The sequence below is a fragment of the Erythrolamprus reginae genome, chromosome 9 (assembly GCF_031021105.1).
Source record: "Erythrolamprus reginae isolate rEryReg1 chromosome 9, rEryReg1.hap1, whole genome shotgun sequence".
In the NCBI taxonomy this organism is placed as follows: domain Eukaryota; kingdom Metazoa; phylum Chordata; class Lepidosauria; order Squamata; family Dipsadidae; genus Erythrolamprus; species Erythrolamprus reginae.
Window position 1 is genome coordinate 32,014,548 of NC_091958.1, and position 27,395 is coordinate 32,041,942.

General features: G+C 44.7%; 2 protein-coding genes across 11 annotated transcripts in view; both read right to left on the bottom strand.

The window, feature by feature from the left end:
* Positions 1–1,452: 1,452 nt before the first annotated feature.
* LOC139172077 (myeloid-associated differentiation marker-like) lies at positions 1,453–3,031 on the bottom strand. The gene has a single exon (XM_070760805.1). The coding sequence runs from the start codon at positions 3,029–3,031 to the stop codon at positions 2,159–2,161; it is 873 nt and encodes a 290-aa protein (XP_070616906.1). The 3' UTR covers positions 1,453–2,158.
* Positions 1,453–27,395, bottom strand: part of SEPTIN12 (septin 12) — a 164,673-nt gene continuing 138,730 nt past the window's right edge. For 9 of the 10 annotated variants that reach the window (XM_070760793.1, XM_070760795.1, XM_070760803.1 and 6 more), the window contains 8 exons: positions 24,196–24,277; positions 22,982–23,119; positions 20,578–20,695; positions 17,580–17,675; positions 14,260–14,356; positions 10,893–10,944; positions 8,008–8,193; positions 1,453–4,046 (listed from right to left, as the gene is read on the bottom strand). In XM_070760793.1, coding sequence (XP_070616894.1) covers positions 4,028–4,046; positions 8,008–8,193; positions 10,893–10,944; positions 14,260–14,356; positions 17,580–17,675; positions 20,578–20,695; positions 22,982–23,119; positions 24,196–24,277 — 788 coding nt within the window. In that variant the 3' untranslated portion in view covers positions 1,453–4,027. Of the gene's footprint in view, positions 4,047–6,922; positions 8,194–10,892; positions 10,945–14,259; positions 14,357–17,579; positions 17,676–20,577; positions 20,696–22,981; positions 23,120–24,195; positions 24,278–27,395 lie in introns of those variants that run through there. The other variant, XM_070760798.1, reaches the window with a different exon arrangement.

Sequence of the window (27,395 nt, forward strand, 5' to 3'; positions counted from 1 at the left end):
GGGAGGGCCCCCTCATCCTAGTATTGTGTGATAGAGAAAATATTTTTTCTCTATTCACCTTTTCTATCTCATGCATGATTTTATACACTTCAATCAAGTCACCCCTTAAATGCCGTCTTTCAAGGCTGAAGACTCCAAGGCGTTGCAACCTGGTTTCATAAGGGAGGGGCTCCATTCCCTTGATCTAGTAGAGAGATTATGGAGATTTTATGCAGAGACTTTAAGAAAAACATGAGCTCAGTCTGGGGACATTGAGAAAGGGGCATAAGACTGCCTTACTGTTTGCTTTCTATGAGTGAGGGAAGGGGAAATACTATCTTTCAAAAGACTTTGTCGATAAAGTAAAAATCTTCTATTCTGGAGTTCATTTCCTGGCTTGGCCTTTCTGGAGAAAGTTTCTTTCTCATACTTTCTTGTTTGCTCAAACTGAGCTACTATGTCACTTAATAGTTTAAGATCATATTATTCTAACAATCTCCACATCTTCTCCAAAGTCATCTGTCTACTCCTCCACATTACCTAGTCCAGTAATGGGGAACCTTTTTTTTTTTTTTTGCTTGGGTGCCAAAAGCGTGCAGGTTTGCATGATAGCATGCACATGTGTGCCCATCCATAATACAATGCATGCACACACATACACCCCGCACATGTGTGCAGGCCTCACTGAAGCCTCCAGACTTCTGGTAGTCCTCTTGGGTCCATTTTTCACCATCCACAGGCTCTGGAGGCTTCTGGGAGCCTGGAGAGGGCAAAAACAGCATCCCTCCACCTTCGGAATGCTGAAAATCAGCCAGCCAGTGCGCACATGTGGGGAGCTGGAGCTGACACAGGACAATGCCTCATGTGCCTTCAGATATGGCTACGTGTGCCGCCTAGGTGGACTAGGAAGGTATCCCAGAGATGTAGTCTAAGCCAGGGGTCTGCAACCTTGGCAACTTTAAGCCTGGCTGACTTCAACTCCCAGAATTCCCCAGCCATGTGGAATTTTGGGATTTGAAGTCCATCAGGTTTAAAGTTGCTAAGGTTGGAGACCCCTGGTCTAAACTGTGAAGAAAAACAAGCCCCAAATCCATTTTGTAAAATAGGGGTGTCAAACTGTTAGCCTGCGGGCTGGATGCATCATGTGCAGGCCATGGCCACCCCAGCTCTACGAGGGCAAGAAACATCATGATACATCAGATGACATTAATGTGACATGACAAGTTTGACACACGTGCTGTAAGAAGACAAGGACAATCCACCAGTATATTGTTGCCCGCAAAACATGACTGTGTTCATAAAGCCACCAGCAGTTGAATATGACTCACAGGCGATCTTACCTTCATCTTTGTGTCTGCCTATCAGGGGTAGTCCATGGGACAGGTCCTCATGCAAGGCCAGGTGGGTTAATACTTAAGTGGGACATCACCAGAAATTAACTCACACAATTATCAAGAAAAATACCTAAATGGATACAGTTCAACTTGATGGAGCCTTCCCCTTTTTATTGCCAATTATGGTTTATTCAACAATCCATAATCCAACAAGCCATGTTTTAGCTGACTGCTTTGTACAGCAATATAACCCCACACTCCATATTCTGCAGTGATATCTCATATTTCATCTAACATGAATATGATATTCTGTTGAAAGGCAAATAAAACATTCCTGTAGAAGACAGGTGAAGAAAAATATGTGTCCTCAGCTCAATGTGATGATTAAAGTTGTCTTCTTTCTGTGGAGGACTCAGCTTCCTCCTGATTTTCCTTCTTTGCTCATAATCTTTTCACTTCTCTCAACTAGAGTTTAAAACAGAAGCTGGAAATATAGCATGCTGGTTTCTCCAAAATCATTTTTAGGCCCTGGATCGAACATCTAGTCACACCTGAAGGGCTCACATCTAACCAGGGTGTAATTCACAGAAGTCTTGTAATGAATGAAGGTAGGGTCAATTCCTTTAGGAAATGAGATCGGTCCATCCAACATAACCGCAAGTATAAAATAAAACAGTCCAAAATTTTAATCACATAATTATAAGATTATAAGTACCACCACCACCACCATTGTCTCAGATATCTATAACATCTGCTTCTTAGATCTCAATATGTCCAGCAGCATAGGCCAATGTGGTTTCCCCACATACATGTGTGCTTGTGGGTGTAATGAGTATGTGAGCCATCTATGCCGGTGTGTTCACAAAAACCATTTTGTAAGAATAGGCGAAATCCACAATGTAGGCAATGAGGTTGAAGAAGGAGAGGAAGGTAATTCCTAGGTGATTGTCCCACCTGGCACAGTTGACACTATTACACCGAGACCTTGGAAATTCCCGAAAGCTGTATAAAGGCCACACGACCACCACTGTAAGGTACAGGACAACAGCCAGGATGTTGTAGGCAATGAGAGTCTTCTCCACAGGGATGGGCAAGGAGCCAAGGCAGCGTCCAATGGTGAGAATGATGATCACCAGGGTCAGAATGAAGCAGATGCAGTAGACGGCCACACACCATTCCAGACCAGGAAATAGGTTGTAATAGGAATTGCCCAGCAAGGAGAAGATGAGACAAGCTATGTAGGCCTCAAATACCTTCAGGAGGCCAGGGATGGTAGTCAGGAAGTTGCTGAGCTCCCCTGCTTTGGCCCGGGTGAGTCCAACTTCTACTGCGTATGCAACAAAGCAGAGGCAAGACATGACGGTAGCCCCAATCTGATACCCACAGTGGGGGTGATTGCAGGAAGGTATGAAGGTTGCCGGGTAGACAATGGAAGTCGTGAAGATCATCAGAGTGGCTAGCATGGAGAAGGCAGAGGTGAAATCCTGCCAGGAAAGAGGTACGGCTGCATCCAGGCTGACCAGCTCTGTAATGACCACCAAGACAGAAATGATGAAGCAGAAACACCAAGTAAACATCGACCAAGTCCCGTAGCTTCCTTTGTAGTCCTGATAGACAGCTGCTAAACTGAAAGCAGTGCAGGAGAAGAATATCTCCAACAACCGGATGATCCCCAGCATGGAAATCAGGGAGCGGCCATTGAATTGAAGGGACAGCATGGTGAACCCCGATGCCAGCTGAGTGAAGAGCCCACAGGGAAGACTAGGGAGCCAGAAAAGAGTATCTTGAGAAGCTGATCGGAGAAAGCCTACGTGGGTGCGGCAACGGCATTAATTTAGGCACCCTCCCAAAGCACAGGAACGCCCAGGCGGAAGGTCACAATGGAGGGTGGGGCTCTTCCACTGCTTTAGGGAGCTTCCTTCAAGCACTCCGCTCTTTGCTAAATTTGGGACAGGCCAGGGAAAAGAGGCAGCAGCAGGAGGGCTGCAGATCCGCTAGCCATCCTTTGTGCACCAAGTTTCCTCACGGAAGAATGCAAGCGCTGGTGACGGCGCGTTGAGGAGTGTTGGCCTCAGGGAAGGGGCCGAAGCAGCCAGCCCCGGGTGTCCAACTGTGTTCGCTGGGTTGCAGCCTTTCCCTGCTAGAGGTTTCTGATTCAAAGCAGGAAACAGCTTGTCCGGGAAGGAGAGACAGGTAGATGATTAACGAGACTGAAGTTGATAAGGCTAATGCCACCTGGAGTTCCACAGCACCTCCTGCTAAATGCAGGAAACCAAATCTTTCAGATCTTCATCTGAAGCCGGGAAGGTTTTAAAGGGCAACCTGTACGACCCAGGTGATTAGAGAGGGAAGTAAAAAAGGGGGTGCTGCATCCTTTTGAAAAACTGTGAAGTTGGAAAAGTCCTCTTGTTTTGTCACGAGTCCAAAGCACACCCACCTACTCCCATGTTCTGATCTTCAGGTCAAAAGTGCTTTAGAATCTTTTTGAAACACAATTCAAACTAAAATCCAAGGATCTCGAAAGACACAGAAAAATGTGCCCCAAGCTCTACATTTCTGGTTTCTGGGAATGGGGGTGGGGGGCTTCTGAAGAACAGCCCCATAATATTTGGCAAAGGATACATTGGCTTCTTTTTTCCCTACCATCATGCTCACTTCCAATTTCTTGTGACTCGGGCAATGGAGCAGGTGCTTCCATATCTCTTGAAAACAGCTCAGCTTGTGAACTTTATCCTAAATACATGACAGAAAAACAAGAAACAGCCTTCACTTGTGTAACACAGCAGGGGAACTACATAGAGATTCTCCGTCATCCAGGTCACCGTTGCCTCAAAAGTGCTTTTTCAGGAGGCAGCTGGACTTTCTTGGTTTTTTTTCTTTTGAAGATGTTTCGCTTGTCATCCAAGAAGCTTCTTCAGTTCTAACAGAATAGACGGGAATGGAAGTGTTTGCAGACAGCTGGTCATTTGCATCCTTGAAGCACTCGGAGGTTTATCTTGTCCTCAGAATCACCTGAGTAAGTGCTGGTTCCCGTAATCTGCATTTCCCCCCCCTCTGGAAATCCATCTGTGCTCCCCCACACCGTTCAAAGGGCCTTCGTCCCAAACTGTGCAGCTAAAAGTCTGTAGAGATTCTTGGTCATCCCAGTCAGGGCTGCCCCAAAGGTGTTTTATTCAGTTTCATCTATGACCTAGATCAGCGTTTCCCAACCGGTGTGCCGTGGCACACTAGTGTGCCGCGAGACACAGCCAGGTGTGCCGCCAAGCTCCTAGGGAAAAAGGAGAGCTTAAGGAGAGCCCTGCCCAGCTGGAGATTCCCTGGCACCACGAGGTAGAAGCTGGCAATGCAGCACCCTTTTCCAGTGCCGCGCAAGGAGCTGGGCGTTGGAGTTTGGGGTGGGGAGTGATGAAAGTGCGGAGGCCGGCGCCGCGGCTGCCCCCACCCCCCAGTGCCTCCGTTCCCCTCGCGCCCCTGGCTTCTCGCCGCTGACGCCCACCCGCCCTCCCGCTCGATCTGCCCCTTTCTCCAGCTCCTCCGGCGAGCGCTCGGAGAAAACCTTCTCACAGCGGAGGTCGGAGAAGGTTCTTTGGAACGTCGGGGGTGCGTGCGTGCGCGCGTGCGCCCTATCCCCCAGCCAGCCTACCCGGAAAAGCTTTGCCGGCCTCTGCAGAGAAGGAAGAGAGAGAACAAGAGAGAGAAAGAAAGGAAGAGAGAGAGAAAGAGATAGCAAGAGAGACAGAATGAGAGAGAGAGAGAAAGAAAGAAAGAGACAGCAAGAGGGGGGAAGGAGGGAGAGAGAAAGAGAGCCAAAGAGAGAGGAAGGAAGGATGAGAGAAAGAGATAGCAAGAGAGACAGAATGAGAGAGAGAAAGAAAGGAAAGAAAGAAAGAAAGACAGCAAGAGGGGGGAAGGAGGGAGAGAAAAAGAGCAAAAGAGAGAGGAAGGAAGGGAGAAAGAAAGGGATGGAGAGAGAGAAAGAGGGAGGGAGAGAAAGAGGGAGGGAGAGAGAAATAGAACGAAAGGGAGAAAGAGAGATTTTTTTTGTCCAAACTTTTTTGCGCCCCCCCCCCCCTCAATGTTCCCCAGGATTTTGAAAATGTGAATAATGTGCCGCGGCTCAAAAAAGGTTGGGAAACACTGACCTAGATGACCAAAGATCTCTACAAGTGTTAAGCTATAGAACTTGGGATGAGCGCCTTCTGGACAGTGTGGGAGGAGGGATGGGATTTCCAGAGGAGAAACTGCAGACTGTAGGAATCAACACTCACTCAGGCAGCCCCCAGGACACAGGGAAACCTCCAACTGCTCCAACAGCCCTTTGAAAGGATGCAAATGAGCAGCTTCATCTGCAAGGCATATACATCCTTCTATTCCCCTCTATCCAGTCAGAGCTGAAGAAGCTTCTTAGATGAGAAGCAAAATGTCTTCAAAGGAAAAAAAAACAGGAAAGTTCAGCTGCCTCCTTGAAAAGCACCTTTGGGGCAGCAGGGGAACTGTGAGCAGCTATGGTAGCACCTATGGCTGCTTTTTGGAGGGTTCTGGGAAATTTCCTGAAGCGCAGGAGTGCAAAAAACAGCACAATGGGCAAACCGGAAGTGTGTTATCCTGAATGTCCAGTTTGCCCATTGGGGCACTTTTTTCACCTACCAGGCTTCAGAAAGGCCTGTGCGCACGCACGGGGGGCAGCACAGGGTTTTTGCACAAGCGTGAGGGGGGAGGGGTGTGGGCACGTGCAATGCATGCTAGCACACTCACACACATACCTTTTGGCAAGCGGACCAAAAAAGGTTCACCATCACTGGCCTAAGGCAACAGTCAGTCCCCCCAAACAGTGGCTCACCTGGACCTTGAACGCTTATAGTTGAGCTTCAAAGGATTCTACTTTCTTTCCCCTTTTTGCTACATTCATGACTTTCCTCGGTTTATTTATTTGATTTTTATGCCGCCCTTCTCCTTAGACTCAGGGCGGCTTGTAACGTTAGCAATAGCACTTTTGAACAGAGCCAGCCTATTGCTCCCACAATCCGGGTCCTCATTTTACCCACCTTGGAAGGATGGAAGAATTTGACCTCTTTATGGTGGCTTTGCATAACCAGCCACCCTTTGGCCTTGCTAATTTAGATTATAAGAATCATAATCCCAACAGATTTATAGAGCACTAAACGATCCATACCCTCTTACACCATCTTTTCAGAGATATTTTTTTATCTAAACAGAAAAACAGGTAGGCAAGAAATAAAAAGCAATGGGAGACTTATGACTTCCTACCACCTTCCCCCCAGTGGTGGATTGCTACTGGTACCAGTAGAAAATGGTAGCAGCAGTGGTGGGAGGCTCTGCCCACCTGCCCTGGACTTCTGCACATGTGCAGAATTGTCTCGTCTATGCACAAACAGGTAACAATGGGACTTAGATCCTATCACCGGCTTCACCATGGTTGATTGTTCTCTAGCAGTCAATATTGAGTCTACCTGATAACCAGAGAGCTGGAGTGGATCTAATCTACCTGATCTCCAGTAGCTGACGGGAGGGAGCCAGTCTACCTGATCTCTAGAGCTCCATTCTACATTGAAGAAAGAAAAGGGGGAAAAAAGAGAAAAACACCAAACTTTCTAAACTGGGATTTAATGTAATAACTGAACCAAGAGCCCTTCACTCAGGGGTGTCAATGTCATGGAGGGAACAAAAAACGTGGGCAATTGAGCAAATTCCGGGAAATGGAGAAGTTTTCCCAGGTCTCTTCTCCTTCTGTACCAACCATGGGACCAGGCTGGAACTAATCTTCTGCATTGTTCCAGGCCTGTGGATCTCAAGGATGAGAAATATCCAGGAGCATTCCACAGTCAAAAGCTCATAACTTTGTACAAGGTGATGCAGGGTTCTTGGGAGAGGTTGCTTGTAATATGCCATTCCTCCTGCTTTCCAATCACTTTCTAGACGAGTAATTTTGGTCCTATCTGTCAGTCCAAGTCAACGTAGGAAAGTTGGCTTTTCACCTGAAGATGGAATTTGCTCTCATACCATCTTATAGCTACCAACCTCCCAGTCTAGGACAATCTACAATGAAGAGTCATCACTTAGCCTAACAGAGCTTGTAAGCTTCACCCCAATGCAAAATCTTCAGGGTCTCTCACCCATCCCACCCCATAAATGTGACAGGGAAGTACCATGGAGCTGCTAGCTTTAGGATGAAACCAAGGAGAGAATCAGGTATGGGATAAGGAAAAATGAGATCTGCTAGGGACAGCCAGGTTCACATCCAAAGATCTGAAGAAGAACCTGCTTCCAAAGGTGCATGGACATTTTCCTGGGAATGACACACAGAGCTTAGCTGAGAAGCGGAGATCACAAAAAAAAAAAAAAAAGACAGGCATGGGGTGCAGATGGCAAAGAATGTGAATAAAGGTGGGCTAAATTGCCAGCTGTTCCAGCATTGCTCCTCTCCAAGGGATGAAACTGGATGGAAGACAGATGGAAAGAAAGATGTCCTGCAGCAGGGCACAGATGCTGAGAAAATACATGAGGAGTACAGAGGGGCTGTGATGTCGTTTGGGAACATTGCTCCAGCTAATTCCACCCTTTCCCCAATTACCACAAAAAGAAGAAGAAGGAAGGAAGGAAGGAAGGAAGGAAGGAAGGAAGGAAGGAAGGAAGGAAGGAAGGAAGGAAGGGGAAAGCAATCGGCACGGGTTACTGGAGAGGCGGTGGGGCTGAGACGGTGCAGGGGAGACAGTGTTGTCCCTGTGGCTCATAGGTGAGGGCGCTCAGTGTCAGCCATTGGCCATCTTTGGCCAACCGGTTGCTTTCGTTGAGGCGCTGGATGCGGTATTGTTCATAATGTACGCTGTGGGTGATGTCCTTGAGATCTTGGAGGTGAGACCTACGGAGAAGAAAAAGGGGTGTGAGCAAAATCCTTCCCTTCCTTGCCATTCCATAAGAACTGAAAAAGCTATTTGGATGAGAAGCAAAATACTTTCAAGGGGAAAAAAAAACAAGTTGACTTTTGGAAAATTGTGGTCAACCATGACCTGGATGATTGAGAAGCTCCACAAATATCAGCGAAAAGAGTTGGAAACCATCGGGCAGAGCCACATCTCAACCATTCCCAGAGAGAGCTGGATGACTTTTGTTTAAAAATATTTAATTTAACAATATTTAATTATTGCTGGAACAGTAAAGAGTATAATGGGCCAGAACATACAGTTGTAGTTGATTGGTTGGAGAGTGCAGGCTCCACGTTATGATGGGTTGCTGGGTGAGAAGGGGGACTTTCCCTTTCCCCCCGCCTTTTTCTTCTGTGTCCTCTGTACACTGTTTTGCAATTTGCCTGACAACTTACCTCAGGATGCAGTGATGTGCCTGACTACCTTGTCTGCTGTAAAAATATAGGTGTGGAATGGAATATACAATCCACGACACACAACCTTATTTCTTTCTGGAGCTTCTATAGGACCATTTTTGCCAAATTTTTGAGGGTCATGACTTAGATAGCTTCTAAAGCGAATGGTCTCCAGGGATACTATATATCCAAATGTGAAGATCTAACTAAAGTCAATTCTGGTAGAGGGTTGAGCTCCACAAAATAACATCTGGCTACCCACATCTGGCAATTTCCAATAGAGAAGGAAACTGGTACTCTTCTGGTGGTCAATGCCATTGAAAAGCTTCTCCCAGAAATAAGTCAATCTGGAAATGAAACTTCATTTGTAGGGCCCTAGGTAGTTCTATAAAAATATAATAATTATAATAATAATAATAATAATAATAATAATAATAATAATAATAATTATTATTATCATTATTATCATTATTATTAATTAAATTTATATGCTGCCCCTCTCCGGAGACTCGAAGAATGCCCCTCTTGGCAAACCATAGATGGAAAGACTTGGTCCTTTTAAATGTACTTAAACCTAAACACTCCATTGCTTCAGGACACGGTTCTCTTTCTAGTAGAGCTTTGGTTTTGGCAGAATTGTGTGCTTCTCACCAAGAAGGTGACTGAGGAATAATTCCAGTTTGTTACAACAGCAGCTGGAACTGCTGGGTCCCTGTTTGTTTATTATTTTTCATTTATTTATATCCAGCCTTTATTATTTGTATAAACAACTCAAGGAAGTGGGCATACCTAAGACTCCTCTTTCCTCCTATTTTTCCCTCTACCATGAGATGCACTAAGTTGAAAAAGAGGGACTAACTCCCAGTCACCCAGTTTGCTTTCATGCCTATGGTGGAACTAGAACTCAGAGCCTCCTGGTGTCTCTTGGCTCCAAGTCACTCAGCTGGCTTTTATATCTAAGGCAAGACTAGAACTCCCAGTCTCCTGGTGATTAGCGTGAGGTCAACCAACCAGTTTTTAAATCATAACTTGAACTCCATTTATCTTAATTTCTAGCCTGGTGCCTTAAACCAAAGATGGAGAACTATGGTCCCATTATGACTTCTGAACTTCAACTCCCAGAATTCCTGCGTCAGCTCAGGAATTCTAGGAGTTGAAGTCAACCAATCATAAAGGGGCCATAGTTCCCTACCCCTGGTGTTCTGCCGGCATGTCTCAACCGCCCGTAATTATAGGGTAATTAGTCCAGGAAGACACACACCACACGATAAAAGGAAAACCCAAAAGTTTTTATAAACAGAAAAACAGAAACAGCTCCCTTTTTAAATGTCAAAGGGATTTTCTGGTACACACAAGGCACAGGTTAAATGCAGTCCAATTGCTCACCCAATAACTGGGAAATTGAGTCCAATTCTAAAGTCCAGAGAGTCCACACACAATCCTGAACAGCAGAAAAACCACGATCTTGATGAAACAATGAATCAGATAAACTGCCACAAGGCTAAACCAGCACGCTGTTCTTTCTATCTGTAGCACTAATTACAGCAGCCCCACAGGTGGCCTCATTTTCTCTTGTAATAATCTTTCAGTTGTTGTCTCCTATGCATCACTCTACGCATGCGTGGATGTGTCATTAATTCTTGTTCAGAATCCAGGGATGATACAGATGACTGATCTCCTCCTGGGCTGTCTGCCAAACTCCCCTCTTCCCTGTCACTCACGCTTCCTTGGTCAGAGGAGATTTTGTCGTCAGATTCTACTGGGAGCAAAACAGACCTGTGGCATGTGGATGTCTCCCCCACATCCACCTCCATATTCCTTGGGGCAGGAGCTGGGCCAGAGCTAACCACAACATCCTGCCTTAATCACTAGGCCAAACTGGCTCTTATTAGCTGAAAGTCAGTTACTCCAGTAAATATACTGTATTGGAGCGTTGGAGCAAGATCTGACTTCTGTGCATACACAGAAAGCAAAATCCCATGATAGGACGTGCGGCTGTGCGAGATTTGGGTGATTTTCGGGGATTTTCTTTTGCTTCTGAGCGTGCACGAAAGCAAAAAAACACCGAACTGGTAGCGGAGAAAGCTGGCAACCCATCACTGACGCCAAGGAATGGGACCATCAAAACGCAAGACTTGTGGCTCTCCTTTTTCCTTTCTGATTGGCTGATTAGGTTTCCAAACACGTCAGCCCCCTACAAACTCAAAAAAATGGTTAAGATTCCTGAACCAACAACTTACCGGATTAAGAGATCTCGTAGCAAAGGAAACTCACAGTGGGCCGAGTTTTCCACTGAAAGAGAGGAACAGAGGAGTGCATTTTGAAGTGGAACCAGGAGATCAGAAGGGGGGGGGGGAAGCCACAGGAAAATCAATGGCCAGGAGCTTCTGGGGGCTGGGCCAGGCTCTCGGTGCCAAAGAGGGGCAATTGCATGGGAGTGCGACAACAGCCACAGGGCTCAGCTAGACAAAAGCAGCATTTCAAGCATCTAAATCCAGGATGGTGAACCTGTGGCATGCGTGGCATGTGGAGCCATATTATAGGGCATGTGAGACGTTGCCTTGTGTCAGATCCAGCAATTTTGCCCTCCAGATGCTTCAGGGAAGCTTCTCTGAATCCTCCAGAGTGCAAAAAACAGCACAATGGACTAACCGGAAGTACATTTCCCAAACTTCTGCTTTGCCCGTTGTGCTGTTTTTTGCACTCTGGGGCTTCAGAGAAGCTTCCCTGAACCCTCCAGAGTGCAAAAAGCATCACAACAGCAAACTTGAAGTGCATTTTTATTATGAGTTTATTATACTTTCCATTTTCCACCTGAGTCCTTCGGGATTGGGTGACATACAAATCTAATAAAATAAAAATAAATAAATAAATAAAATTTCTAAGAGTCACTTGTCTGTGATGGCAGAGGATGAAAACTAATCAAGGAGAGGACCAACCTAGAACTAAGAATAAATTCCCTGACAGTAAAAACAATTAATCAGTGGAACACCCAGAAGTTGCTATTCCAACCCTGGAGGCTTCTAAGAAGAGACTAGATGGTGCAGGGTCTCCTGCTTGGGCAGGGGGTTGGGCTAGAACAGTGTTTCCCAAACTTGGCAACTTGAAGCTATTTGGACTTCAACTCCCAGGCTGGGGAATTCTGGGAGTTGAAGTCCAAATAGCTTCAAGTTGCCAAGGTTGGGAAGCACTGTTCTAGCCCAACTCCAAGGCAGGAGATCTTATGTCATCCTTGCCAAATGGTGGTCTAGTCTATTTTTGAAAACCTTCAGTGACAAGAGCTTTTCAAAAAGAGAAGCAATAGAAAGAAGGAGTTTCTCATTTTCTTTGCAAGGATAAAGCCAGAGGTGAGTTCCTCCCAGTTTGGACTGGTTTGCCTGAACAGGTAGCAAACCATTGGTGATGTCATGATGATGTGACAGAACTGCTTCGGAAGGAGCCTGTTTGTGGATGCCACCATAATATTTTTTGAATTTTTTTGGATTAGGGGGGATTTTTTCTCAGTTTTTTTCTTCTGCACATGTGTAGAAGCTGAGTTTCCATCATTGTGCGTGCATCACCATCTTGTTTCGGGGTTTTTAAAATTCTCTTTACATTTTTTTGGCACTGTCCATGCAGTGCTACATCTTTTTTGTAGTATGTAGTATGGTGAGCCGCCCCGAGTCCGCGGAGAGGGGCGGCATACAAATCTAAATAATAAATAAAATAAATAAAATAAATAAAATCAACTGCAGTATTCCAGGTGTCAAAGGGGGGGGGGGTTGTTGAATTTTTATTTTTTTTCCTCCACCATAATCATACATATACCTCATACAATACACATACCTTAAAATATTTCAATAATATACATAATTATACCCTTCCCCCTCCTCCACCATTCTAAAGTCAACATCATATTATGCACTTATTACCTCTAATCAGTCTGTTGTTCATTTCTTCACACTCCCCTCCGTCTCCCTCCATCTCTCCCTCTTCCTACTCCCCTCCTTCTCTTCTCCTTCTACCTTTCTCCCTCGTGGACCTTCCTTTATTCTTCCCTGAGTGAATCTTGATTGAATCCCTCTCTCATTTAACAGACAGACTAGATGTCGAAGAAGTTGAAGAGCAGAGAATCCATTCCTTTGATCTTTTCCTTCCCATTCAAGTCACACCTTCCCTAAATTCACTCAACTACATGAATCCTGGTTTCTCTTATCTATTTCTTTTGCCAAATGTTTGGCTTGAGCCATTGGGTCAAATTTTGGAATTCACAGGCAATGATGTGAATGTCTTGCGGGAAGAGGTCTCTGCTGAACGCTAGAGGGCGCTGCATACCTAAATATTGCCTTGCCAATAGTGGAAAGAAATTGAAAGCTGCTGTAGTTTTAATCAATGGTCAGACTGCAATTCTGATGCCAAAGATCTCTGATGGGAAGCCTAGAGCAGTAATGGCGAAACTTTCTTTCCTCAGGTGCTGAAAGAGCATGTGTGCGCACAACCATGCATGGGTGAGTGCCCAAGGCCATAATTCAATGCCTGGGGAGGGCGAAAACATTTCCCCCCACCCCTCAGAGGCCCTTTGGAGGCCGGAAGCGGCCTGTCTCCCAACTTCTGGTGGACCCAATAGTAGGCTCATGTTTTGCCTTCCCCAGGCTCCCCTGAAGCTGTGGAAAGGAGGGTAAAAATGCCCTCCCCCATCCCGCCTGGAGGCTCTCTGGAAGCCACAAACGCCCTCCCAGAGCCTCTGTGTGAGCCAAAAATCAGCTGGCTGGCACACCCATGCACATTGGAGCTGAGCTAGGACAACAGATCGCGTGCCAGCAGATATGGCTCTGTGTGCCACCCCATGCCATCACTGGCCTAGAGAGAGCTGCCAATCCATGGAAGTTATTTTCTCCATGCTCTGTGAGTTGTTAAGTGAGTTTTTAATGATATTTCTTGCCACAGTGGTCAAGTGAATCACCGAAGAGGTTTAGTAACACGGTTGTTGTGAATCTGCGTGTGAGAATGTTGCAAAAAGGGATCCCATGACCGTGGGGCATGGCGTGAGTTTATGCAATGGGGACCATGGGGAGCCTCGCATGTGTGCATGTGTCCCCAGCATGACATGTTGCAGGAACCAAAAATGCACCAAAAACTCTTGAGAGGACCTGCGTGCGTGTGAGATTTCAGTGATCTTTCAAATCTTTCAAATCTCAGGTGCGCAAGCATCATCTCGCGAGATTTTGCTTCTGTGCACGCGCAGGAAGCAAAAATTACAAAAAAATAAAGAAAAAAGATGGCAGCACCTGAAGGACTGGCACTGGACCGAATGCGCAGAAAGCAAAAACACATCAAAATCTCTTGAGGGGACCCGTGTGCGCATGAGATTTCAGTGGTTTTTCAAATCATTGAAATCTTGCGTGCGCAAGCGTCCTCTCGTGAGATTTTGCTTCTGGCAGGAAGCAAAAATTACAAAAAATTAAAGAAAATAGATGACAACGGCTGAAGAACTGGCACCCAGAGCGGTCGCACACAGATTGCGCAATCTGGCGGCTGCTACCGATGCGCAGTTGCCCGCTGCACTGGAAGCAGCCCCTCTTTCTGGCTTGGACTTCTGCCGGCCAGCAGCTCTTCCTCCAGCCTCACCTTCGATGATTCCCCACTTGGTCTTGCGACCCAGGACCTTCTTCCCATTCACCTGGTGCTCCTTGTCTGCACCGACGACTGCAAAAGGGATTTTCTCCTAGATTAAGAGAGACAGAAAGTGAGGTGAGGATGTCAGTGCTATCACCTTGGTGGGAAAAAAGTCAGCAGAATTTAAATACATATCACAGTCGATAGACTCAGAGTCTGCAGAACTTTGACTAAACCGTTGCTTCTCAATCATTTTCTGTTATGCTCCCCCACCCCACCCCCAGAAGAAGTAAATAAACTGCTCAAAAAAATAAAGGGAAACTCAAAGAACACTTTAATAGATCTGAATGAATGAAATATATTGAATACTTTGCTCTGTACAAAGTTGAATGTGCTGACAACAAAATGAAATTGATTGTCAATCAGTGTTGCTTCCTAAGTGGACAATTTGATTTTACAGAAGTTTGATTTACTTGGAGTTATATTTTGTTGTTTAAGTGTTCCCTTTATTTTTTTGAGCAGTATATTTTGCCCCCCCCCCCCCCCCCCCGGCAAACTCCCTTCCGGGACAATTGTTTAGAATATTTGGCATGTTTTTGCTTATCAAGCGCTTATCAGCGTGATTGGAGTGTAATGTATTTAAGTGACACCTTAATTTATTTGGTTTCATGCTTGTCTGCTGCCAACATTTTTAGACACAATAAACATACCAATCTTTCCTCGTCTTCCAGTGTAGTCACAGTGAAACCAAGCACTTCATCCTATTTCCTCGTCTTAGCTTTTGGGAGACTTTACATATGTCTCATTATCTCTGTCTCTCTCCTCCTTTCTTTTATCAAATGTTTAAATATTAAATATTCCTGTTAAATATTTTTTCATGCTGTCTCTTAAGGATTTGTTATCTGCGCTTCATATTTCTAGTCTGTACTGTTTGCTCTTGTTTGGTGCAACAATTGCCTACTCCCTGCACCATTTGAGAAACACTGGACTAAACCAAATCACACCTTCAAAAGATGAACACATTGCAATCCTGTTGAGCCCAAAATTTCTGTCGCTAAGCAAGATAGTTATTGAGTTTTGCTCCATGAGCTTTCTTTCCGTAGTTGTTAAGTGAATCATTTCTCTTGTTAGAAACATGACTGTTAAGTAAATCTAGCTTCCCCAATGACTTTGGTTATCAGAAGGTCGCAAAAGATGATCACACGACCCCAGGACAGAGAAACAGTCATAACTAGATGCAGTGATGGGCTCCTACGGGAATGGTCAGGAACGCAGTTCTGGTAGCAAAATTTGCAGCTCCACCCCAGAACACCCAATTTGCACTGAAATATGTTGAAATAAAATGCATAAGCCACGCCCACAGTATGGTAGTAAAAATTTTGGTAGCCCATCACTGAGTACATGCCAGTTGCTAACAGTCATTACATGATCTTGGGGATGCTGCAATGGTCGTAAGTATGAAAAATGTTCATAAGTTAGTTTTTCCCGTTCTGTCATAACTTTGAACAATTACTAAATGAACTATTGTAAACTGAGGACTTGCCTATACAATATTGCAAACCAAGCTAAAACATGCTGAAATATTCCTACAGTTCCTAGTTTTTATCTCAGTTCAAATCGCAGATCTTTAGCCAAACTATAATTCCAGATTACAACACGTGCAATTTAAGGGTGGGTTCTGGTTTACCTTGCTGCCAGTTCACTCCTCAATGCGCTGCACACCCCTGCACATGCACGTGCTAAAAAACCCTCACATCCTGGACATAAACTGTTTCAACTCCTACCAGGCCTGGGCAGCAGCCAGGATGCCTGGAACCGTCCTTCCGCTGGGGAAAGTGGAGTACATAGAAGCAAAGAAAGCAGCAATTTTTGTTGCCAGAAAGACATCCGTTTGTGAGACTTTGGCTGCTGCACATGCGCAGCAGCCGGAATCTCGTTGCAGCGCCTGGAGCAGCAGCTGCCAAAAATGGCCTGCCTATTCCGGCTGCTGCCCATCTCCGGCCACGCACCTGTTCTCTCACACTGCAAGAGAGAAATGCCTGTGGTGCAGGAGAGCACCATGCCCGTGGAGCCCCTTCAGGCAAGGTAAGGGCCGGATGGGCCTCTCGCAGTGCGGCATGCTGGGCCAGAGCGGGTGGTGGTGCTGGTGGAAGCCGGCGTGAGAGGCGCATGGGTAGGGGTGGGCTTCTAGTGCTTGCGGGGCCAGTGCGATTTTGCTTCTGCACCTGTGGAGGGAGCAAAATCACATACCTGCAGCTCCATGCGCAATTTTTCTACCTCCGCAGATGCAGAAGCAAAGAAGCCCACCACTGTGGGGTGGCGAGGAGATGGTGTGGGGGCAGAGCGGGCAATAGGGGGGGGAGTTGCCACATGGTGCGAACGATGGCAAGCGGGAAGTGGGGGGGAAGCCACCACATGGGACAAATGGCAGTGAGCGGGCGGTGTGGGGGCAAACAATGGTGGGCAGTGGCAAGTAGGCACTGACCTTTTTTCCCATTTCTGGGTTCTTTTCACTTCTGCGCATGCAGAAAAAAACCCTACAAATCTTGCACATGCGCAGAAGCTGAATCCTGCATGAGCGAGTGCATGGGGGAGAGCGTGGGGCGCACTCTTGGCCCGTTCTGGTAGATCCAGGATTAGTGGCTCACCCCTTACTTCTACCCTCAAAATGTCACTACAGACAACTAGACGCAAGAACAGTTTTTTCCTGAACACCATCACTCTGCTAAACAATTAATTCCCTCAACACTGTAAAACTATTTACTATGTCTGAACTACTATTACTACTAGTTTTTTCTCATCATTCCTATCATCCATTTCCTCCCATTTATGACTGTAACTTGTTGCTTGTATCCTTAAGATTTACATTAAAATTTATTGTTTCCTCATTGCTTATTTGATCCCTAGGACAGTCATTAAATGTTGTACATCATGAAACATCTTTTATGTACACCGAGAGCAGGTGCACCAAGACAAATTCCTTGTGTGTCCAATCACACTTGGCCAATAAAGAATTCTATCTATCTATCTTACCAAGAGCCTGTCTTAGACCTGGGCCAATTCTGAACCAACCCAGAACACCTAACAAAAAAGGCATCTTTAATCCAGATTATCAGATTTGGCCCCTGACTGAGAAGATTGGGAATACAAATTAATACAAGACAAGATCCATACTTAAAACTTTAAAAGCAAGAATGTTGAGGTAGGGAGGAAAGACGAAAATGGTGCAAAAACTATTCTTGAAACATAGGACATAGCTTTGGCTGAACACCAAACTCAGCCAGGTATCTTCCACAATGTTCTCTCCATCCTTTGGGCCACCGCTGACTCACCCTGATTTTATCGTTCAAAAGCCGATCATCTGGATCATCATCAAAGTCTACTTGGGGGTAAACATGGATGCCATGGGCCTTCAGATCTTTCTGGACCTGCCAAGATAAAATGGTGGTCAAGGCTGGGAGAACAAACCCTTCCTTCCTCCCTCCCTCCCTCCTTCCCCCCTTTTTCTTTATAATACATCACATTTTCAGTTTTGTATCCAGTCCTTTTTAAGTATACATAGTATTACATGCCCTGATTGTAACTAGTATTCTCTTAATCATACATTATAGTTTCTTTTAAATGCATAATGTTGTCATAGTTATAACCATTGTTTTCATAGTTGCACCATAGCATTCTATATGTTTATGTTTTAAACTATGGTCATGTACAATCCAATAGTAATAGTGCTTACAGTATATATTCTTATACAAACATATACATATATATGCATGCATGCATGCATGCATACATACATACAGGTACCTAAACTATATTTACTTCTATTTTATTAAACATATTTTGTTTATTGAAGTACAAGTGAAGAATAACCTGCACTTTGGGGTTGATTAGGAATATCATAACATGCTCTACAGTGGTGAAATCCATTTTTTTAAAAAACTACCAGTTCTGTAGGTGTGGCTTAGTAGGCGTGGCAGGGAAAGGATGCTGCAAAATCCCCATTTCTACCCCACTCAGTCAGAGGTGGTATTTGAACCAGTCAAAATTTCTGCTACAGGTTCTCCAGAACTTGTTAGAATCTGCTGGATTTCACCCCTGATGGGATATAGCGGTGGGTTGCTCCCAGTTCAAATTGGTTCTAAGAACTGGTGGTGCTGATGGCAGGAGACTCCACCCAACCTCATGGGATGCTTCTGTGCATGCGCTGAAGTGTTGTGTGTGGATGACCAAGTAGTAAAGGGTTTTAGAACTCACTACTGATACTATAGAAGAGATCAGTTTTGCTTCAACATGATGTTTACTATTGTGGTATATACACTGAGAGCTCATGCACCGGAGAAAAATTCCTTGCATGACACTTGGCCAATAAAGAACTCTAATTCGGGTCCAAATTTTTCCCCGAGGATAAACTTTTGGGATTTTTCTCCCCCTTAAGAACAGGGGAGTTATGGTCAGTTTAGTTTTATTCTTTGAGATCATGGTAGCAAGTTCAGCATTCAAAGTCAGAAATGGGAAATTCTGGGAATTGAAGTCCACACTTCTTAAAGTTATTGCATCCCTGGGTTAGAATCCCAATTCTGAATTATGGATTCAGAATTTATACACCTATCAAAAGCCCTCTTTACTGTTTTTTATTCCTAACACAGTCAAGGTGACTTCTTTTGAGCTTATTATACTTTCCATTTTCCACCTGAGTCCTTTGGGATTGGGTGACATACAAATCTAATAAAATAAAAATAAATAAATAAATAAAATTTCTAAGAGTCACTTGTCTGTGATTGCAGAGGATGGAAACTAATCAAGGAGAGGACCAACCTAGAACTAAGAATAAATTCCCTGACAGTAAAAACAACTAATCAGTGGAACACCCAGAAGCTGCTACTCCAACCCTGGAGGCTTCTAAGAAGAGACTAGATGGTGCAGGGTCTCCTGCATGGGTAGGGGGTTGGGCTAGAACAGTGTTTCCCAACCTTGGCAACTTGAAGCTATTTGGACTTCAAATCCCAGAATTCCCCAGCCAGCGAAAGTCCAAATAGCTTCAAGTTGCCAAGGTTGGGAAACACTGGGCTAGAAGACCTCCAAGGTCCCTTTCAACTCTGTTACTCTCCCCTTTCACTAGATCGGTGGTTCTCAACCTGGGAGTCAGGACTAGCAATGGGTTGCAGCCCATATGGCTGGGATCGGGGCTGCGGAAGCGGAAATTGAGATACGCACGCATCTCTGTGCACCCTAATGCCTGCATGCACATGCCTGTGCAAGATTTGGCTTCTGCGCATGTGCAGCAAGTGAAATCTCACACGAGGATTTATTTATTATTTAGATTTGTATGCCGCCCCTCTCCGAGGATGCTCTTGTGTGCAAGATTTTGCCGATTTTTGGCATTTTTCTGCTTCCACGCACGCGCAAAAGCAAAGAAATGGCTAAAAATCGGTGAAATCTCACATGCGAGAGGGTTCTTACATGAGATTTCGCTTGCTGTGCATGTGCAGAAGCCAAATCTCACGCCGATGGGCACACATGAGCCCGCCTGACACACACACACCCACGACGATCCCAGAGAGCATACTGATGGCAGCTGGTAAGTGGAAACTCTGCCTGGTTGTGACCCCTTTGGGGGGTTGAATGACCGTTTCACAGGGGTCGCCTAAGACAAAAAGGGAAAAGACAAAATTTCCCCTGGTGTTAGGAACTAAAGCTTCTATTCTGGCGCCTTGGAACATATTTTTACAATCCAACCAATCCAATGTTTACAATGGGCATGTCCCTCTGACCTTCCTGCCAATCAGCTTCAAGCTCTGTTGGGAGAATTGGTGCTTGACTTATGGTCGGGAGGTCACCACAACATGAGGAACTATATTAAGGGGTCGCGGCGGTAGAAAAGTAGAGAACTGCTGTGACTAGGTCAACCCGCAATTCTGTCATTAAGAACCTTCTGCATTTCTGCTCATGCTAGTAGTCAGAATTATATTCAGAAGCTGCCCACCCAGACTCAGATACAATATCAGGAAATGGAGACATTTCAGAATGAAGACAATGCTGCAGGAATTCTTGAGAAGATTTTTATTTCTTCTTCTTAGCAAGACTACACTTTCTATATTCTATTTACATAACACCAACACTAACTAACTAGACAACACACTACTAACCATACACACTAACCAAACCTATGCAAAGGTTCATTACAGTATATACAGTTCTTAACCAATCAGGTTGTAGCACACATTCTGCTGATCCATCATGACTCAGCATTCCTTTTAATTTACATTAATTACATTCTACTTCACTGCAACTGGAATATTATCTCAGGTACTAATCCTGACATTCTCTTACCCTCTGTTTAAACTCTGCCCGCTCCTCGAGGGTCAAGGTGTCTGCTTTGGCGATGACTGGCACCACATTGGCGATCTTACTGAGACGTCTCATGAACTCCAGGTCCAAGGGGCGGAGCCTGAGGGGGGGAAATGCAAGACGACCTCTCTGCATGATATGAACAGAGCTGCTCTCCCAAATGAAGCCTGCTGGAGTTGGAGGGTTTCACCTCTCCTGGAGACGTTGTCTACCCAACTGCTCAAACCTCAACTTTGAAATGGATCTGGGCTGTTGCAACCACCTTTTTTGCTTCTCAGCTCACCACACAGTTTGGAGGGTGGGAGAAGCTGGAATGTTAATGTCAGGGTTCCAAATAGCATCCAAAACTACCGTATTTTTCAGAGCATAAGGTGCACCCTTTTCCTCCCTAAAAGTGGCTGATAATTTGGGTGTGTCTTATACTCTGAATGTATTTTTTTCCAGCCCTAACTAGGTGCTAACGATCTTCCCAGCTCTTAAGTTTCATTATTACTCTTTGCAAATAATGTTTTCCAAGCCCTAAGTCTTCGCAGGGTTTTTTCCATTGCCCTATTTGCTCCGAATGTTTCTTTCCAGGTGCTAATGATGTTCCCAGTTCTTACTGACTTGCAAGCTCTTTCATGGTTACTCTCTCTGAATAAGTTTTTGTTAAAACCCCAGCCAAGGGATAAAATAATGTGCTGGCTAAGGATGCTAGCCAGATGAATACCTGGTAAGCAGATTCTTTCCCCTATTTTTCTAAGGTGCTTCTTATACTCCAAAAAATACAGCAAATCAGAGTCCAAGGCTTCCTCAAAGTTCCAATTTATTAACAGAGCCGTGTTGACACATCTGCGAGAAACCCAAATCTAAGGCTACCAGGTTTTCTCCACCCAGTTTAAAGTTCATTCCCTTGTTCCCCAACCACGTTGACCAGTATCCTTCATGCCAATGTGTCCGTTACTCCTACCATCTTCTGGGCAGGGGTCAAACAAAGGATGACCTTGAGAATCTAGAAGGAATTTGTTATGGCTACAATTCTACTTCCCTCAGGCAACAACCCCCTCCCAAATCCCCACAGCCTGAATAGAGTCTAATGCATAATACGTGGTAGACCAAAGTCTCCCAATCCAAAGCCTGACAGTCAGGCAGACAATAACGACAGACCATACCGTGAGAACCAAGTTCATTTCAACAGGTGCTGCAAGGAGGTACCAGAGAACACCCAATGAACCGAGGTGGCGCAATGGTTAGAGTGCAGTACTGCAGGCTACTTCAGCTGACTGCTAGCAATAATTTAAAATCTCACCAGGCTCAGGGTTGACTCAGCCTTCCATCCTTCCGAGGTAGGTAAAATGAGGACCCAGATTGTTGGGGGGCAATATACTTACTCTCTGTAAATCACTTAGAGAGGGCTGCAAAGCATTATATAGTATATAAGTCTAAAGTGCTATTGCTACCTGTGACAAGGGGGAGGGGAATATTTATCTTTGAATTATACCAAAACCACAGGAAATTTACTTAGAGTTGGTTTTGCTTTCTTGCATGCTGAAATGATATACTCAATAAAACAGTTCTTTGGGAAAGCTGTCCGTCTTTGGATTGCTGGATTGGTTGGGTTCATAAGTCAGAACATTGATATCCCACACATTTGGTGGTGGATTTCAAAAGATCACCTGTCACAGGTTTGGTTTGGATTAAGGAAAGTCTTTGATGGGAGATGCAAGATGCTAGGTCTCTTTGTCTTGACCTGCAGTTTAATTTTGCAGTCCCTTCAAGAGATTCCTGCAAGTTCTGGGTTGTCATTTTGACGGCTGATCTAAAACCAGATTCAGAGCTTCTGAATGGAAAATTATCTTCAAAATTTGGAATACTTTTTACGAATGGTTAGAACTAAGGAAAAAACAAAACTAGAATATAATGATGTATCAGCTATAAAGGTAAGAAAAATAATTCTATTCAATGTATAATTTTCTTAAAATAGTAATTAATAGAATGTATGATTTGTATTAACTGAAATATTGTAATAATGATAGAGGTAAGACAGTAAAAAACAAAACAAGACTGTATATAAAGGAAATAACCATAGTAGACTTTTTGCAGATAGAAACAGCTGTAAAAAAAACCTTAGGGGTATAGTTTACCAAATAACAATGAGATTTTATTGTACTGTATATGTGTTTTTGGTGTTGTTTGTCCATGTTGCTTTGTTGTTTTCTTTTTCTTTTTGCTTTTCATACTGTATTTTTTCTTTGCACTGTTTTTAATGTATATAACTCAATAAATATATTTTTTTAAAGAAAATGATCTTCCAGATGAGGAGTCCCTGCCTTGTTCTGAATAGAGCAGGCCTAGCTTTCTATGATCACCTTCTTGGTTATAATGGGGGTGGAGGGGTTGGACTTACCAGTGACCTGTGGGGGGGACAAAATACACACAGGCGTGCACACGGCTATCTGGGATTTTCTGCTTGCGATTAATCAAGATTTCCTCTTTCAAATAACGCTCATACTGGTCATTGATATATTGAATGATCGGCTCCCAGCTACAAGAAAATAAGAAAGAGCAATTAAGGTTCCTGGACTATTGTGAGAAAAACCTATTGTCTATTACTTAAAGAAAACTAGCAAACAAAGGATGAAGTTCTCTGAGAAAATACCTCCATTTTCACTGGCAGAGGCCCCGCAGGCCGGATCTAAGCACCCCGTGGGCCAGATCCGGCCCGAGGGCCTTGAGTGTGACATCCCTCTCCTATAGCGCATTCCAGGTAGAATTTATGCAGCCAGAAGTGTGCACGGGTCATGGTAATAAAAGTTGAGAGCGTGTCCGCAGTGGAGCCCTCGAATCATGGCCTGTTTTGCACAGGCTTCAACGGAGCTAATTGTGGCTGCCACCTTGATTTTTTGATCTGCACCCTCAGATAATCTTATGTGCAGCCAAAGGCCATCAACCCCAGCTTTGGTGGCAGTTGAATTAGATCCATTTTAAAGCTTCTCCTGATCTTGTGCCATGAAGTGGCCCTTTTCTAAAGTTCAGCCTCTTCTGGGAAGGTGAACTTTAAAAATGGACATATACGTTGAATGAATGAATGAATGAAAGAATGAATGTTGAATAGAGGAATTCAATGCCAGCTCTTCCATGTGAGATGCTAGTATTTATTTTATTTATTTATTTTATTATACTTCTATGCCGCCCAATTCCCTAGGGACTCAGGGTGGCTCACAACAAAAATAAACATGGATCAATATGAAAATATTTCAATTTAAAATAATTGCAACCATTCATACATTCATGGGCCAACTTCACTAGTCATCCTCTTGATGTCAATGTCCTCAGGCCTGTCGGAAAAGCCAGGCCTTTATGGCTTCCTGGAAGGCCAGTAAGGTGGGGGCACTGCGAATCTCAGGAGGTAGCTGATTCCAGAGAGTTGGAGCAACCACAGAGAAGGCTCTCCCCTACGGACCTGTCAGCTGACAGTGTTTAGCTGACGGGACCTGAAGAAGAGCAGCCCTGTGAGAACTAACCATTGCTGGGAAAAATGTGGTAGAAAACAGCCATGAGCCATGTAGGGCTTTAAAGGTAATAACCGACATCTTGAATTGTAGTCCATCTCCTCCTTACCAGTTTTGATTGTTAATCTGGTCACCAAATCCTGGAGTGTCAGTGACTGTCAGCTTCATCTTCACCCCTTTTTCTTCCACGACTGTCAGAAGAAGACAACATTTGTTTAGGTCACGTTTCTGAATCCAGCCTCAAACTCACCTGATTCCTTCCAGCTTTTCAACTGAGGGGAAGGGAAGGGGGACATTTATCCCACCACCCTAAAAGTCAGGTAAATTCTATCGCTCTTGAAAAGCCCCTCCAGATTTCCAGGGAATCAGTGACGTTCTCAAGGTGTCTCTTCTATTGATACATTTATTATTTATTTATTATTAGAGTTGGGAGGGACCTCGCAGGTACTGGTACAGGAGACCTTCTCTCCACACCTGTGGTTTGTATCCTTTACTTTGTAATCTATTTTAAGTTTTAAATGGTGATTCTTTTAGATTTACAGAATGAAAGCATTTGATGAGTGTTGTTTTTATTTGATGGTTGTATGCCACCCAGAGTCCCTTCTTGTGAGACTTGTGGTTAGAGACATTTGCTAGCTAGATCAATCGAGAGGCACCGTATTTCCCTGAAAATAAGACCCTGTCTTCTATTGTTTTTAACCTTGAAATAAGCACTTGGCCTTATTGCCATGCCATAAACCCGATTGGGCTTATTATCAGGGGATGTCTTATTTTGGGAGAAACAGGAGGGGTAGGTAGATGGATGGACGCAAAGATGCATGCATGGCTGGACAGAGAGGGACAGAGACAGAGATAGAGGCTGGGTACACAGACAAATACATCAGCTATATGGACAGACACAGACAGATTAGACAATAGGTAGATGGGTAGGTAAGTAAGTAGGTAGACAGGCAGATAGGATGAATAGATCTAGAAATAGAAAGACCTTTAGATGTGATGGGTACATCTAGAAATACGTATTTTTCGTATAAGATGCACTTTTTTACCACCACCACCAAAAAGGTGAAAACCTGGGTGCCTTATACACCAAATGTAACCCCACTCACCCACCCCCACTCTTTAGCCTCTACCTGCCAGCAAACAGCAGCAGAGCCTGCTTAGCACAAGCCACTGATTGTCTGCCTGCCAACACTCAGCTGATTGATTGAAGTTGCCCACAAGCTCAGTTGCTAAAATGAAAGTGAAACTAAAGATGCACTGAAGCAAATTGCTGGAGGGTTCAGACTGTGCTGAAACTGGCTGTTTGTTTTTTGCTGTAAGAAGGCAAGTCAATAACTATAAATGCCTATAGAATTTTCACATTATTAGACTTATTTTTTTAAAGATTGTTTTATTATTAACTTAACAAAATGAAGAAGCTTTTTAAAATAAATGCTTGATCTAAAGAGGCCCAGTGCTACTGTATGTTCTTTTAAATAGCAGAGAATACTTACAGAAAGCCACATCAATTTTAAATATCTGTAAAAGTATAATCTGAAATGTAACAAGTGTCCTGTTTTAGTATTAAGATAAAGCAGCTGAGTTAAACCCTCAGAATCATGTTTGGAGTAGATCTATTTAAATAATTGGGAGGAGATAGTGTGATTAGATTTAAGAAAACTGTCTGGCATTAATATACTGCCATAATGTTCAGTTCTCCAACTCTTTGCTACTTCTACGTGTCAGGCACACATGCAGAGAAATACACAGCAAACATTGTGCACTGTTTGCTGTTTGGCAAATTGCTGGGAGGAAGAGGCCCTTTTCCTTGTTTTTCTCCTCCTCTCCCAAACTAAGGTGCATCTTATACTCCGAAAAATATGGTAGATACATAGAGAGACAGACAGACAGACAGACAAACCAGACCCTTAGATATGGTGGCTAGATCTAGAGACAGACACACAGAGATGGACTGGACCCTTAGATATGATGGATCGATCAATCAGTAGATAGATAGATAGATACAGTGATCTCTCGATTAGCGCGGGGGTTACGTTCCAAGACCTCCCGCGCTAATCGATTTCCGCGTTATAGTGGTGCGGAAGTAAAAAACACCATCTACGCATGCGCGCCATTTTTTTCATGGCTGCACATGCGCAGATGGTGGAGTTTGCGTGTGGGCGGCGGGGAAGACCAAGGGAAGGTTCCTTCAGCCGCCCAACAGCTGATCTGCTCCGCAGCGCGGAAGCAGCGAGGAGCCGAAGATGGGGTAAAGGCAAAGGGGAAACCCCATCTTCGGCTCCTCGCTGCTGCCGCGCTGCGGAGCGGATCAGGTGTTGGGCGGCTGAAGGAACCTTCCCTTGGTCTTCCCGCCGCCCAGGCAAAGGGGAAACCCCAAGATCGCTTGCCGCTTGCCGCTTGCCGTATTGCAGCTTGGAGCCTTGCTTCGCCTCCTTCGCTGCAATACGGCAAGCGGCAAGCGATCTTGGGGGTTCCCCTTTGCCTGGGCGGCGCTGGGGCCATGCGGAGCCGCTCATCTAGGGGGGCGTGGACCGGCAAGGTGCCCTCCGCTCTCTCTCTTTCTCTCCCTGTTACCGGTGTGGTATAAGAGAGAGAAAGAAAGAGAAAGGAGGGCGACTTGCCAGTCCACGCCCCCCTGGATGAGCGGCCCCGCATGGCCCCAGCGCCGGACTCTGCCGTTGCCTCCACCCTTGTTCGGCTCTGCAGCTGAGAGGCCACGTCCACCCCCTCCTCGGTGTCCCCGGCACCCAGCGTCCCCACGCCGCCTCCACCTCCCGGTAATGCGCCCGACCTCTGCCTCTCTCTTTCTCTCTCATATACCACGCCGGCAACAGGGAGAGAAAGAGAGAGAGAACTAGCGCGGACTTATAGAAACATAGAAACATAGAAGACTGATTATTATTTTGATTATTTTATTATTAATTATTTTTTAATTAATATTTTTTGAAAAACCGCGTTGCAGCGTTTCGCGCTAATCGAGACCGTGCTAATCGAGGGATCACTGTAGATAGATAGATAGATAGATAGATAGATAGATAGATAGATAGACAGACAGACAGACAGACAGACCCTTTGGTATGATGGCCAGATTTAGAAACAGACAGACAGACTGGACCCTTAAACATGATGGATAGATCTAGAAATAGACAGGCAGAGAGACAGACAGACCCTTATATGCGATGACTAGCTCTAGAGACATATAGACAGATCTTTAGATATGATGGATAGATATATACTGCTGAAAAAAATACAGGGAACACTCAAATAACACATCCTAGATCTGAATGCATGAAATATTCTCATTGAATA

Bases quoted from the DNA above. Each gene is read 5' to 3' on its own strand.
- LOC139172077 (XM_070760805.1), bottom strand. From the start codon at position 3,031: ATGCTGTCCCTTCAATTCAATGGCCGCTCCCTGATTTCCATGCTGGGG.